The sequence below is a fragment of the Phyllopteryx taeniolatus genome, chromosome 18 (genome assembly GCF_024500385.1).
Source record: "Phyllopteryx taeniolatus isolate TA_2022b chromosome 18, UOR_Ptae_1.2, whole genome shotgun sequence".
NCBI lineage: Eukaryota > Metazoa > Chordata > Actinopteri > Syngnathiformes > Syngnathidae > Phyllopteryx > Phyllopteryx taeniolatus.
The window spans coordinates 10,789,115-10,802,045 of record NC_084519.1 but is presented as its reverse complement, the minus strand read 5'-3'; the positions used below and the strand labels follow the sequence as shown (position 1 = coordinate 10,802,045).

Sequence of the window (12,931 nt, the reverse complement as noted above, 5' to 3'; positions counted from 1 at the left end):
AAAAGGATTATTCATCCAACCATTTTATATAACGCCCTCATTAGGTTAGCGGGTGAGCTGGAGCTCATTCCAGCTGACTTTCGGAGTGAGGCAGGTTACCCTATCAGGCAAGCACAGCGACAAAATGCAAACTCCACAAAGGAAGGACTCAGCCAAAATTCAAAGCCCAAACCTCAGAAATGTGAGTCGAGCTAACCAGACCCGTCAGAACTTCGTAGGCAAGTCTAATGCTAATTGGCAGAAAATCAGTGTCTCCAAACAACGCAGTTAATTGACATACAGCGTCTAAGATTAAGGCTGATTATTTGAGATGTTCGAACACATTTTACTCTAGTTCACTTCCATAATTCAGGATTGAATTCATTTCCAACCTGGCAAGTGCAACCTTACTTCAGTGGTGTCTTTGTATGCAGAGCTAGAATTGTTGTTTGTTTGCATCTGGATTGTGTTTCCCCAATTCACCATCATGTTTTCAATTTCCAGAGAACTGATCTGATGTCAAACCTTCATCTGTAATTACTTAATAACTTGTTTTCCCCACATGAGTGGCAAGCAGAACAATACTCACAGGACGCAGAGAGGTTCCAGCTTCGTCGTAGCTTCCTCTCCTCGTCGCGATGCCTCCGCAATACGAAGAATCCATGCTGGCGTCTCGTGGGGAGCTTCCTCCCGCTGTGCTGTGGGGTTTCTTGACACCGTGCAAGTGGAAGGGAAAGGAGTGTTCAGTTCAAGGCCAGTGTTGGAAATGAGCAATTACCAAAGAGATTCCCCAAACTCCCCCTGACTGGTGCTAATGAGGGTTAGGACAGTAACAATGGAGGCCCGGCTGACACAAAAAAGATGACAGTGGGGGTGGGCTTGACCCAGTCCTATGGTGCCAGTCTGATCCCAGTTGCCCCCCCTTCACCCGCCATCCCAACTTCTCTTCCCCCATGGATACATGTACGTAGGTGCTATTCCGCTCCATTGGTGCAGCGTTCTCACGTAATGAGATCACCATGTGGCCCTGATTAAAAGCTAACAATGTCAGGTCCATCCATCCATTTTCTATACCGCTTTTTGTATTCGTATTCAGGAGAGCAGGAGCCAATCCCAACTGACTTTGGGCGAAAGACAAACTACACACCCTGGACTGGTTGCCAGTCAATCACTGAATCAGAATCCTCAGAATCGTCAAAGTCAGATGGGATACTTATAGGATAGGATTTATTTTTTTAATTCTGTTAATATAATAAGGCAATAAGGGCCATATCCCCTTAATTCCACTCCACATTGGACACATCACTCAGAAAAAAGCAACAATCAACAACGGTGGAGAACAATGGTCTCCTTCTCAATGTGTGTCTGTTGGTCACAACTAGGAGACTGATTTCATTCAAGACAAGGCTGAGGGCAGCAAGAAAATGGACCGTTGCAGCTAAGCGGAGACTGCAAAGTATTTTTATACATCAATGTACATCAACAGGGTAAGCTGTCATTAGCATGTGTGTTTATTTTTCTCATTTTCTAGCTATGTATTGTCAAAAGAATAATCTCCAAACTTGTCTCTTGGTCTTCAATTCTGTGAGAGAGGCAGCTACCATTGCAAAGTTAGGAATGAATCGTCTGTAGTACTTGGCAAGACCCAAGAATGATCTGACTTGTTTATTGGTTAGTCTTGGCCAGCTCTGAATGACCTCGAGTTTGGCCTCTTGGGGCTTTCCGAGACCTTGCCCGATGGTGTGCCCCAGGCAGTTCGTCTCAATGAAAGCCAGCTTCGTCGGATTTTCTGTCAAACCTGGTTGTCAGCGGAACTGCAGGGCCTTCTGTGCCTGTGGTGACTTTCCCGTTACCATATCATCTCTGTAGGCTGCTGTATCGGCACGATGGGCTTGCAGGACCTGGGGCAGCAAATGCTGACATGTGGAGAGAAGTCCCAAAAGACCAAAGAGCATCATTCGGTACTGTCCCAGACTCAACACAACGCAGCTCAATTTTATTTATAGAGCACTTAAAAAAATAAGAAAATTTAAAAAAAAAAACAGAAAGGAAAGGGAAAAAAGAAATCGACAGGCGGATCGGTGCAACGTCTGCAGTGATGCGGACTTTGTATCGGTCCGTTGTGGTGAAGAAGGAGCTAAGCCGAAAGACGAAGCTCTCAATTTACCCGTCGATCTACGTTCCTACCCTCACCTATGGTCATGAGCGATGGGTCGTGACCGAAAGAACGAGATCCCGGATACAAGCGACCAAAATGAGTTTCCTCCGCAGAGTGTCCGGGCTCTCCCTTAGAGATAGGATGAGAAGGTCGGTCATCCGGGAGGCTCTCAGTTTAGATCCGCTGCTCCTCTGCATTGAGAGGAGCCAGATGAGGTGGCTGGGGCATCTGATTAAGATGCCTCCAGGACGCCTCCCTGGTGAGGTGTTCCGGGCACGTCCCACCGGGAGGAGACCCCGGGGACGATCCAGGACACGCTGGAGAGACTATGTCAGAATGCCTTGGGATCGCCCCGGAAGAGCTGAATGAAGTGGCTGGGGAGAGGGAAGTCTGGGCGTCCCTGCTAAAGCTACTGCCCCCTCGACCCGGCCTCAGATAAGCGGAAGAAAATGGACGGATGGATGGCTGGAACTGCAACTGAAACAAGATGCTGTACATTTTTTACTGTAAAAATCCAACATTAGACAGTTGAACATACTGTAATTTAAAAAACAGTAAAACAACTTACAAAGTGAAAAACATACAAAACAAGTGCTGCGTGTTATGATGTATTGAAAGCCAAGAAATTCAAATGGTTTTTAAGGCGGGTTTTAAAACCTGTAAAATAAGACATGACCCATGATGTTCTCTGATTACTAATTGTGGCACAGTGAAATAATGTTTAGGACATGCGCGTCACAGTTCTGTTATGGGTTCGACTTCTGGCTCCAGCTGTGTGGACTTTGCATGTTCTGACCGCGCTTGTGTGAGTTTTCAGGGTACTATGACATTCTCTGACATTACAAAAACATGCTTCTGAGATTAATTGCAGACTGAATTGCCCTTGTAAATGTGAGTGTGAGCTCACACGCTACCCAGTAAGATGCGCGGAATAGAAAATGGATGCATGACTACTCATAATGTGATTATTATGAGTAAGTGTAGTGACATATAGAAACATAAATACTCAATACTCTACGCTTTGTAAAGTTAAATGACACTATAATCCATCCATCCATTTTCCATACCGCTTATCCTCACTAGGGTGGCGGGCGTGCTGGAGCCTATCCCAGCTATCTTCAGGTGAGAGGGGGGGTACACCCTGAACTGGTCACCAGCCATTCGCAGGGCACATATAAACAAACAACCATTCACACTAACATGACATTCACACCGACGGGCTATTTAGAGTGTTTAATTAACCTACCATGCATGTTTTGGGTATGTGGGAGGAAACCGGAGTGCCCGGAGGGAACCCACGCGGGCACCGGAAGAACATGCAAACTCCACACAGGCAAGGACGGATTTGAACCCGGGTCCTCAGAACTGTGAAGCAGATGTTTTAACCAGTTTCCACCATCCCGCCATGGTAATGTAATAATTGCACATAATGGTATGGTAGAGGGAATCATAAATGGTATGTGTGTGTGTGTTTGTGTGTGAGTGCATGTGTGCACAATAAGTTGGCGACACAACACTTAATACAATTTTTGCAGATGCTGGATTTGTATATTGATTTATTTGAAACTATCTCCCTCATGTCACAAAATTAGAATCAGTAGCATATGTAAATATAAAAAGATTAAATAAATACATTGAAGATTAGTATATCAAAAAAAGAACAATAGTGTAGGTAGTATGCAACCACAGCCTGTAAAGACTGATACAAGCACAACACAAAAACTTCAAAGAACAGTATTGTCCACACTTGTGTGTCAATTTTTAAAGGATGTATTATTTTTAATTGACTTACATACTGTATATATCTGACATGCTTGCAGGTGGTTAACACTCAATTATTTCATACTCAAAGACTTATCAAAGTCACACGTTACAACAAAAACATACATTTCTGACTACACCTGCCAGAGAATACATATTTAATAATTTAATATAAATATGTGCACTTGCCATCTGAAGAAATGAGTGCAATAGTTGTTGTTTTTTCATACATTTACACATCATTCACTTATAATTTTTGGGGACGCAAGGAGGGAACAGTAAAATACAGTACGTATATCCTCGTACTGTACTGTATACACAAAGTTCAGGGCTAGTACTGTAAGGTTTGATGTTGTCGAGCAATACTTAACATTGGTATTTCTCTTAGCATTGTTATAGTTCAATGAAATTATATCCTCTGCGACAAAATGAAGAAAAAAATAATAATAATGGTGCTGCCTAATACAATACAGCAAATCATTGCAACCCTCATATCCATTGAAAACAAGCAGTGAGCAAAAAAAATATATACATTTGCGCATTTCTGGCAAAGCCATGAAATCAATGCTCAATGTCTTTCTTTCCATGCACAAAAAAAATTCGCAAATTGTTCATTTTGTAAGAATGTTTCCCTATCCTATTCCCTTTCTCCAATCCACAAGCGAATAACGAGGGGTTTACTGTATATCCCTAACTAAAAATTGCAGCGGCCTTGAGTGTGAATTGCTGTGTTGAAACACATCGATCCATCCATCCATTTTATGAGCCGCTGCTCCTCACTAGGGTCGCGCCCGTGCTGGAGCCTATCCCAGCTATCATCGGGCAGGAGGCGGGGTACACCCTGAACTGGTTGCCAGCCAATCGCAGGGCACATACAAACAAACAACCATTCGCAATCACATTCACACCTACGGGCAATTTAGAGTCGTCAATTAACCTGGCATGCATGTTTTTGGGATGTGGGAGGAAACCGGAGTGCCCGGAGAAAACCCACGCAGGCACAGGGAGAACATGCAAACTCCACACAGGCGGGGCCGGGGATTGAACCCCGGTCCTCAGAACTGTGAGGCAGACGCTCTAACCAGTCACTCACCGTGCCGCCTGTTGAGACACAAAAAAGAGAAATTAACCAAGGAACAATAACCCCTAACGTTACTTAATACACCACAGAACATAACAATATCTTTTAATTGGGGTACAAACTTGTTTAACCACAAACCCTCAACAAAGTAACAGTGCACCTTTTATAGGGAATGCGAGACGACAATGTGAATGTTTGCTAATGAATTCACTGCCTGGCTCTATACAATTCATTGGCGCTAATAATAATGATAATAATAATGAGCTGGGCAGTAGCCTTGTCTAAAGAGAGCTCACAGAGGCTGGCAAAGAATTGCTGGTAGTTTGCTTTTTCAAGATGATTTGGGCGTTCATTGGTGAGGACCCCCAGCAGGTGTTCAGCAGTCTTGCTTGCACATGGTCACTGCTGGTACCTTCAGATCCTTTGCCTGTGCTCTTGCTCGTGCTCTTACTCTTGCTCTTGCTCCGTGTCTGATCCTTAGATAAAACAAAGGCCTCGCGGATGTAACCTCTCTCCTGGAGCTGGATATAGATGGGCTCGGGAGCCAGGTGGCTCGGAGCGACCTGGACGCCCACCCGATTCCCCCCCATTTTGGGACAGAAAGAGACCAACAGGGACTGGAGCTCCTTCTGGAATGTCTTGTTGAAGTAGAAGTAAATGAAGGGGTTGTAGATGTGGGAACTTTTGGCAAAGAGGGCGGGGAAAACGAAGCCCTCTGGAGCCATGTACTGGTTCTCCTTGTGGAATATGAAAAGGAAGGAAACGACGGCGTACGGCGTCCAGGCAATGATAAAGCCAACACTTATACAGAAAAACATCTGGGGGAAGAAATTGATAAATAAAAGAAAATGACTTTAGAAATAATGAAGGCTTCTTTACAACAAATGACATAATTTCTAGCTTTTGTCACTATTAATCTACAATTATGCCCCATGGAAAGTAACGTATAGCGGGCTGCTTATTTGTGGCCCCCAAAATGCCTTTTCACAATTCACTTAGCTGCCGTCATGTGTGCTGTCATGTGGCGGCACACAAGGTGAAAATATGTTCAAAAGCTGAGTTTAACTGGAATAAATATTGTAGAAATCAACGTCGTCTTTCTGACTAGGCGTAGTTATATTTTGAATAGTTGGAATTTTTATTTGAGACTTCTGTAATGTAGTCAGTAGTGGAAATGGCACATACAGTAGATTTACAGGGTCTGTAATTCAGTTATGCAGAGTCAAAACCTTTGTGTTTTATTGTACTTTATAAAACATTGAGTAATCCATCCATCCATCCATTTTCTGCACCGCTTTATCGTCACAAGGGCCGCGAGCGTGGTGGAGCCTATCCGAGCTATCTTCGGGCGAGAGGCGGGGTACACCCTGAACTGGTCGCCAGCCAATCACAGAACTTTAAAATCTATTCTAAAGCTGACTGGAAGCCAGTGTAAGGACTTTAGAATTCGAGTAATAAGTTCTGACCTCTTTGCTCTGGTCAGAACCTGAGCTGCAGCATTCTGAATGAGCTGCAGCTGTTTAATGCTCTTTTTAGGGAGTCCAGTCAGAAGACCATTACAATAGTCAAGTCTACTTGAGATAAAAGCATGGATGAGCTTCTCCTGGTCTGCTTAACACGTGCAAGATTTTCACCCTGTATATGTTCTTCAGATGGTAGAAGGGAGTTTTAGTAATTGATTTGATATGACTGTTGAAAGTCAGGTCGGAATCTATCAGAACACCAAGGTTTCGGACTTGGTCTTTGGTTTTTAAAGAGAGTGACTCCAGGTATTTACTAACAGCAATCCTATTTTCTTTATTGCCAAAAATAATTATCTCAGTTTTGTTGCGGTTTAGAGACAATTTCGGCTCATCCAGTTATTTATCTGTTTTAGACAGTGACACAACACCTCAATTGAACTGTAGTCATCTGGAGACACTGCTGGATATAACTATGTGTCATCTGCATAGCTATGATAGTCAAAATTAAAGTTCTGAAGAATTTGACCCAGGGGTAGCATATACAGGCTGAATAGGAGGGGTCCAAGAACTGTCCCTTGAGGGACCCCATAGGTCATTGCCATTCGATTGAACACTTCCAATGGTTACAAAATAACTCCTTTCCCTCCAGGTAGGACCTGAACCATTTAAGGACTGTTCCATTTAGTCCTAAACACGTTTCCAACTTGTTCAGCAGTATATTATGATCTACCGTATGAAAAGCCGCACTGAGGTCCAACAAGACCAGAATTGACACCTTTCCCGAGTCAGTATTCAAACTTATATCATTTAGCACATTGATAAGAGCAGATTCTGTACTGTGATGAGTTTGGAAACCTGATTGAAATTTGTCAAAAAGTCCATTTCAGTTCAAGAAATTGCTGAGTTGATTAAAAAGAATTTTCTCAAAAATCTTGACTATGATAATAATAATAAAGCATTCATAATTATCTGTCTACATGAGCTACTCCACTGTTTGTGTTAATGTATTATGATGGATACTGAAATTTTCAGTCGGACAGAACAAGGTTTTGAAGGGGAGTGGCACAAAAGAAAATGGAGAGGACAGAAAATAGACAAGAAAGACAGGACATTAGCTAAAAAAAGCATTATATGCACACTACAATGTCACATTGGATTAGGGTTTTGTACGGGACAGTAGTGCTACACCCTGTGAGAGGAGAACAGGACAATGTAGGATAGGACAGGTCAGGACAGGAAGAGAAGAGAGCAGGATAAGGGTAGTTGACCCGGCTGTGCAACTGGAGTGTGGTGAGTGTTCTTAACATCTGTCAAAACGGAGTGCTAGTGAGGGGACAACCCAAGACGTTCGTAAGGTCATGAAAGTTGTTTATAGCAATTCAGAAGTGGCCCCACACCAAGCAACTAAGTCCCACGGGTGTGTCTCTGCAAACACATGCAAGTAAAGTGACACCATCTTGCATGCACAATAACTGACAGAGGTGCCCTGGGATTGCTGTGCCAGCACAATGGGGACATAGTACCTCACCCCACCAGCCAAAAGGGGAAGGTGGGCCCAGGGGCCCAACTCAGAACGACCCGATCGACAGGACACCACCCACACCAAGAGATCCAGGGCGGTTCACCAGCCCCACTGAAGATTTGTTGTCAGCGAACCCGGCGGCCAGCACACACTTTTGAAGTCTTCGAGGAGTGAGGTTTTGCTAATGTATATTCGTACAGCGTGAGCTGGCATCCTTTATACTTGTACATCAAGACACCACTGTACAATAATTTTCCTTCTATGTAGCACACCCAAGTGCCACCCCATTTCATATCAAAACTCCCACTGCATTAAGATAAAATGAAAAGTGGACCTAGCATAGCACTGACAAGAAACAAGTTCACAGGGTAAACAACAACACAGAACAAACAGTCCACAGCTCACCATAGACAATCGTTTTTCAGCATGCCGCAGGTTGTTATGGATGCCTCGCGCCGACAGCGAATAGGAGAAGCGGGACACCTTGTAGAGGATCTGGCAATGGGACATCACGATGAGCAGGACAGGAAGTAGCGTAAAGCACACGAAGGAGCAGATGACGTAGAAGGCGTCCTTGGCTGAGGTGTGGTAGCCTCGCCAGGCGACGGTGCAGGACAGTCCGTAGGGCTCAGGGACATACTCGCCCCAACCAAAGAGAGGGAAGCTGGACCACACTGCAGCCACTAGCCAGATAACACAGCACACCATTCTGATATTGCCGCTCTCCAGCCACACAGCTGCAGGAAGAAACACGTAGTCTATTAAAAGATCCATCCATCCATTTACTTTAGAGTCGCCAGCCAATGGCAGAGCACAGAGACAAACAACCATTTACACTCACTGGGACTCAACTGGGATGTTGAGCTGGCGCGCGGCGGCTTTAGAGTGCCTCGTTGTCGGCCATGAGTGCATGAAGACGGAAGCGTGAGGGGAAAACTAACGACGTGACAGCCTGCGTCAAATGTGTTGCAGGCATCGAATTCAAAATGAGTGAATATTTGCAAAATTGAGAACTTACATAGTTTTGTCGTGCACTTGCTGGCACACTCCTCACGGGCACATCCCCAAAGAAAAACAAAACTTCAAACACAACATTTTGTTAGACTGTAGTAACCCTCCCTTATGAATAAGGTATTTTTCCGGTGTAACAAGGCAACAGGTCAGCACGAGGCCCCAGGGGGGTCCCCACGATGAGTGTCCCTGCGTGTGCGAGACAAATGATTGACACCTGTCAGTCACACCTTCTGTCTCGGATTGGTTGTTTTTCCACACACATGGTGGTTTCTTGTATATCAAATTAGAGGGACAAGATGAGGATTTTTTTTTCACATATCTTTAATCATGTACTACTGTCACATTATAATGACTGTTTTAACAAATATGACAGTCTTTTTTTTTTAACTTTATTATATAGATTTTATTTTCATTCAACCCCAGACCCTTTCGGCTATGACAAGGGAGTGCAAACCACTAGTTCACCATGTATACCTGTGAAGGTCATAGCATTTTTATTAAGTGGTATCTAGCCAAAACCCACCATAAACCAAGCTGTAGCACGTCTTTAAGTAGCGGATGATGCTGATGGCGGCGATGGTGAACATGCCGCACAGGCCAAAGATGTAGCAGCCCAGGCCATAGTAGATGCACGTGACGTTTTCCCCCAGCCACGCATGGTGGAAGGATGACAGGATGGAGAGCGGGTAGAAGCAGATGCAGCACAGAAAGTCCACCACAGCCAGGTTGACGCACAGCAGCTCGGTGCCCACCATCTTCTTGCGGCGGCGATAGCAGATCACCAGAACCATGCCGTTGCCCATTATTGACAGGAACACTGTGCAACCGGAATCCAAGGACAATTACTGATTTTTTTACAGGGGCAATGTCGTCCATCTGTCCATTTTCTATGTGGTTGGATTGATGGGCCCTCATTAAGGTCATGAATGTGCTGGAGCCTATTCCAGCTAACTTTACTTAAAACTCACTAAAACACATTTTTAAATACAAATACACAAAACAATTTTAAGCATGAAATAGAAAATACTGTTAACTTTTGAGGACTCATCAAAATACTATGAAATTCTGTTTGCTTGTTTTTTGCCCCATAAATGTACTGGTAATGTAGTACTTTAAACTTTTTTTTTTTTTTTTCAAAAATTATCTCTGCAATTGGCTGGTGACCAATATAGGGTGGACCTGTTTTTTCATGCCTCTTGCCCAAAGTCAGCTCACACACAACCTGAATGAGGAGCAATAGAAAATGGATGGAAGGAAAATATTATATGATCTTTTCTTATATATATTTAATTGTAACTTTTTCATTATGATTAGCATTCACTACCTTTCTTCAATGATGAAATGAAACAAATTGCAGCATAATATAAAATGTGGGAGCCATTTCAACTTAGGTAAGGGCTCCTGATAAAAGGCTACTAGGACTGATGATGGATATTTAAACCCTTTATTGTGTTTAGTTGAGAAAGAGTGTTAATCAAAATGTCACAATTTGAGCTTGCTATATGCTCCACCCACACAAAAAAAGAGAGCTTTCGATGGTAATAATCAATTAAGTAATAATGACTTCTTAAAAAAAACATTTTGCCATGAAAAGACACTGATTAATATGAAATGCTAGTGTTATTTTGTTTGCTTCCCATTTCTTATCACTGTATTGTACATGATGACCACTTACAAAATACAATATAAATTATATCTGATCCACTCGCTGTCAAATATTCATTCATTATTATCACAAAGATAATGTACAAGTTTGGTTGGCACTTATGAATTTTACAATATGTTCATTATTATGGTTGTAGTTTGATGTGGTGTACAACAGTATGAATTCGTATTGGCTAATTGTGAAAACAAACGTTTATATTCTTCTCAATCAACTATTATAATAATCATGATAATAAAAAAGCAATGATATACTGAACAGTATCAAATATAATATAAATTGCTTTAAGAGTAAGTTTAAAAAGCAGTTTTAGATTTTTGGGAGCCTTTTAACACTAAATAATAATAATTTTTTTAAATTATTGTTATTATTATTATTATTTAGAGAGAGACAGTGGTGTACATACCCACGGAGAGGATGGCAAGTCCCACGCAAATGTCAGCAGCGGCGCTCAGCTTGGACGCGAACAAAGAGTTGGTCCGGTTCTCCGAAGTGTAGTTCAGGGGCATCTGTTCAAACGTCTCCTGTCGCTGGAAACAAGACAGAGCAAGAACAAACCCCATATATATGTCACCTTTATCAGCGCGGGATTTCTTCCAAGACGGAAAACATGTTACCATGGCAACCGTGCGTCCAGACGAACCGCATGCAGGTGGGAAAATCTGTGAGGTACCCTAATTGCCAATTGTAAAAGTAACACCCACTAGACACTTCATGAGATGGCCTTTTGGCAAAGTTACTTGTACTAATGCAACAATGATGGCTATATATAGAGCAGATTTTTGATTACACATTGGTGTAAAATATATTTAGTACTGTGGTGCACTGCATCAAAGCGACTTGACGTTTCATCGTGTGGCTGAATAGGGTCAAGTAACCATCAATCCATTCTCTGTACCGCTTATCTTCACTAGGCTGGCGGGTGTGCTGGTAGTTTTGTCAACAGAGATGTTGACACTCCAGTTTAGCGGAAATGCAGGGCACATAGTAGTCAAAATCAACAAAGTGCAACAAAATTGCATTCCCACTCAAGGAAATAAAATAGCATTCAAACACGCACAGCATGCAGAAAATTTACTGTTAAAACCAAATTCCACAATACCAACAAGTCTTTAACGGCCTCTCTGCATAAATAGATTCGACTGGTACTCAACAGGACAGTGATAGGTCAAGTACAGAGTACAGCACACAGTAGAAATCATGTCACCATCTTGTGAACACTATCGTGTACTACAACTGCTAGGAGTAAAAAGACAAGGGTGCTTTATGCTTGGAGTAGAAAGATAGAGTGGACTTTATTTAATGAAGAAACCTCGGAAAAAAATCTATCTGCGATTACAAAACAGGTTCCAACCGATCACACCCCAAAAGAGTTTGTTTAAACATCATAGACGTTGGAATGCTGTACTGACAGGAAGGCAACAGAGAAACCGGAACTAAAATATTTGAAGTTAAAAAGAAAAGACAGGTGAAAACAACCCTTTCAAAAAATGCATCAAGATGTGGTTCCTATGCTCGAGGTGTGTCTATAATGAACAGAGGGGGAAAAACAAAAAAATCTACTTGGCGAGAAAAGCGTATGAGCAAGAACAGGTAGTAAAGTTTACTTCTCAGTACGACCAAGTGTTTATTTTCTTGTTTCACTACTTCATAATACATCTTAATGAGAGGAAATCTGGAAAACGCTTTAGTCGTCTTTTTTTTTTTTTTTTTTTTTTTTAACAAGTTCCTGATCCTGCACAATGACAGCACTACAGTGAAGATTGAACAGTTCCAGCAGTGCATTACTATTGAATTTTATACCTCTTAATATACTGTAGAATATAGTGTGCATATATATATATATATATATATATATATATATATATATATACATACATATACACACGCGCACACACACCTTCTTTCTGTGAGGGGAAAGAAGTAGATTTAGTAGAGTATTTTTCAAGGCCTTCCCTCCCCAAAAAGCCCACTTTCATCTGATTGGCCATCTTCCAGGAGCCTGCAGGGAATGGGGGCAGAAACTCTTACATTTCTCTACTAAAATTGTCAACCACATGACAAACTATCACCATATGGACGTGACAGTATAATAAAAAACGTTTATCTTACAGGTAGGACCTGTATGTTATGTTACTGTACATTTACATCAACAATTTGCAACTACATTTAAAACTGAACCAACAATGTCATATAACCCATAGGTCCCCTTTAAATAGTGGCATTGTCCTTTAAGTCGCCTCCAAACTAGCATAAAAATTAGGGATGCACCAATGCCAGTACTTAAGCA

At 42.3% G+C, this 12,931-nt stretch overlaps 2 protein-coding genes across 4 annotated transcripts in view; both read right to left on the bottom strand.

Annotated features, from left to right (window-relative positions):
• Positions 1-12,931, bottom strand: part of tagapb (T cell activation RhoGTPase activating protein b) — a 34,666-nt gene that overhangs the window by 20,401 nt on the left and 1,334 nt on the right. The window contains exons 1-5 of one of the 3 annotated variants that reach the window (XM_061753955.1): positions 11,259-12,931; positions 11,048-11,171; positions 9,502-9,795; positions 8,370-8,701; positions 569-688 (exon numbers count right to left, since the gene is read on the bottom strand). The exon at positions 11,259-12,931 is cut by the window's right edge and continues 1,333 nt beyond it. In XM_061753955.1, coding sequence (XP_061609939.1) covers positions 569-688; positions 8,370-8,701; positions 9,502-9,795; positions 11,048-11,171; positions 11,259-11,261 — 873 coding nt within the window. In that variant the 5' untranslated portion in view covers positions 11,262-12,931. Of the gene's footprint in view, positions 1-568; positions 689-8,369; positions 8,702-9,501; positions 10,201-11,047 lie in introns of all 3 variants that reach the window. The other 2 variants (XM_061753956.1, XM_061753954.1) reach the window with 2 other exon arrangements.
• Positions 3,218-8,362, bottom strand: opn8c (opsin 8, group member c). Its single transcript, XM_061753957.1, has one exon. The coding sequence runs from the start codon at positions 5,795-5,797 to the stop codon at positions 5,261-5,263; it is 537 nt and encodes a 178-aa protein (XP_061609941.1). The 5' UTR covers positions 5,798-8,362; the 3' UTR covers positions 3,218-5,260.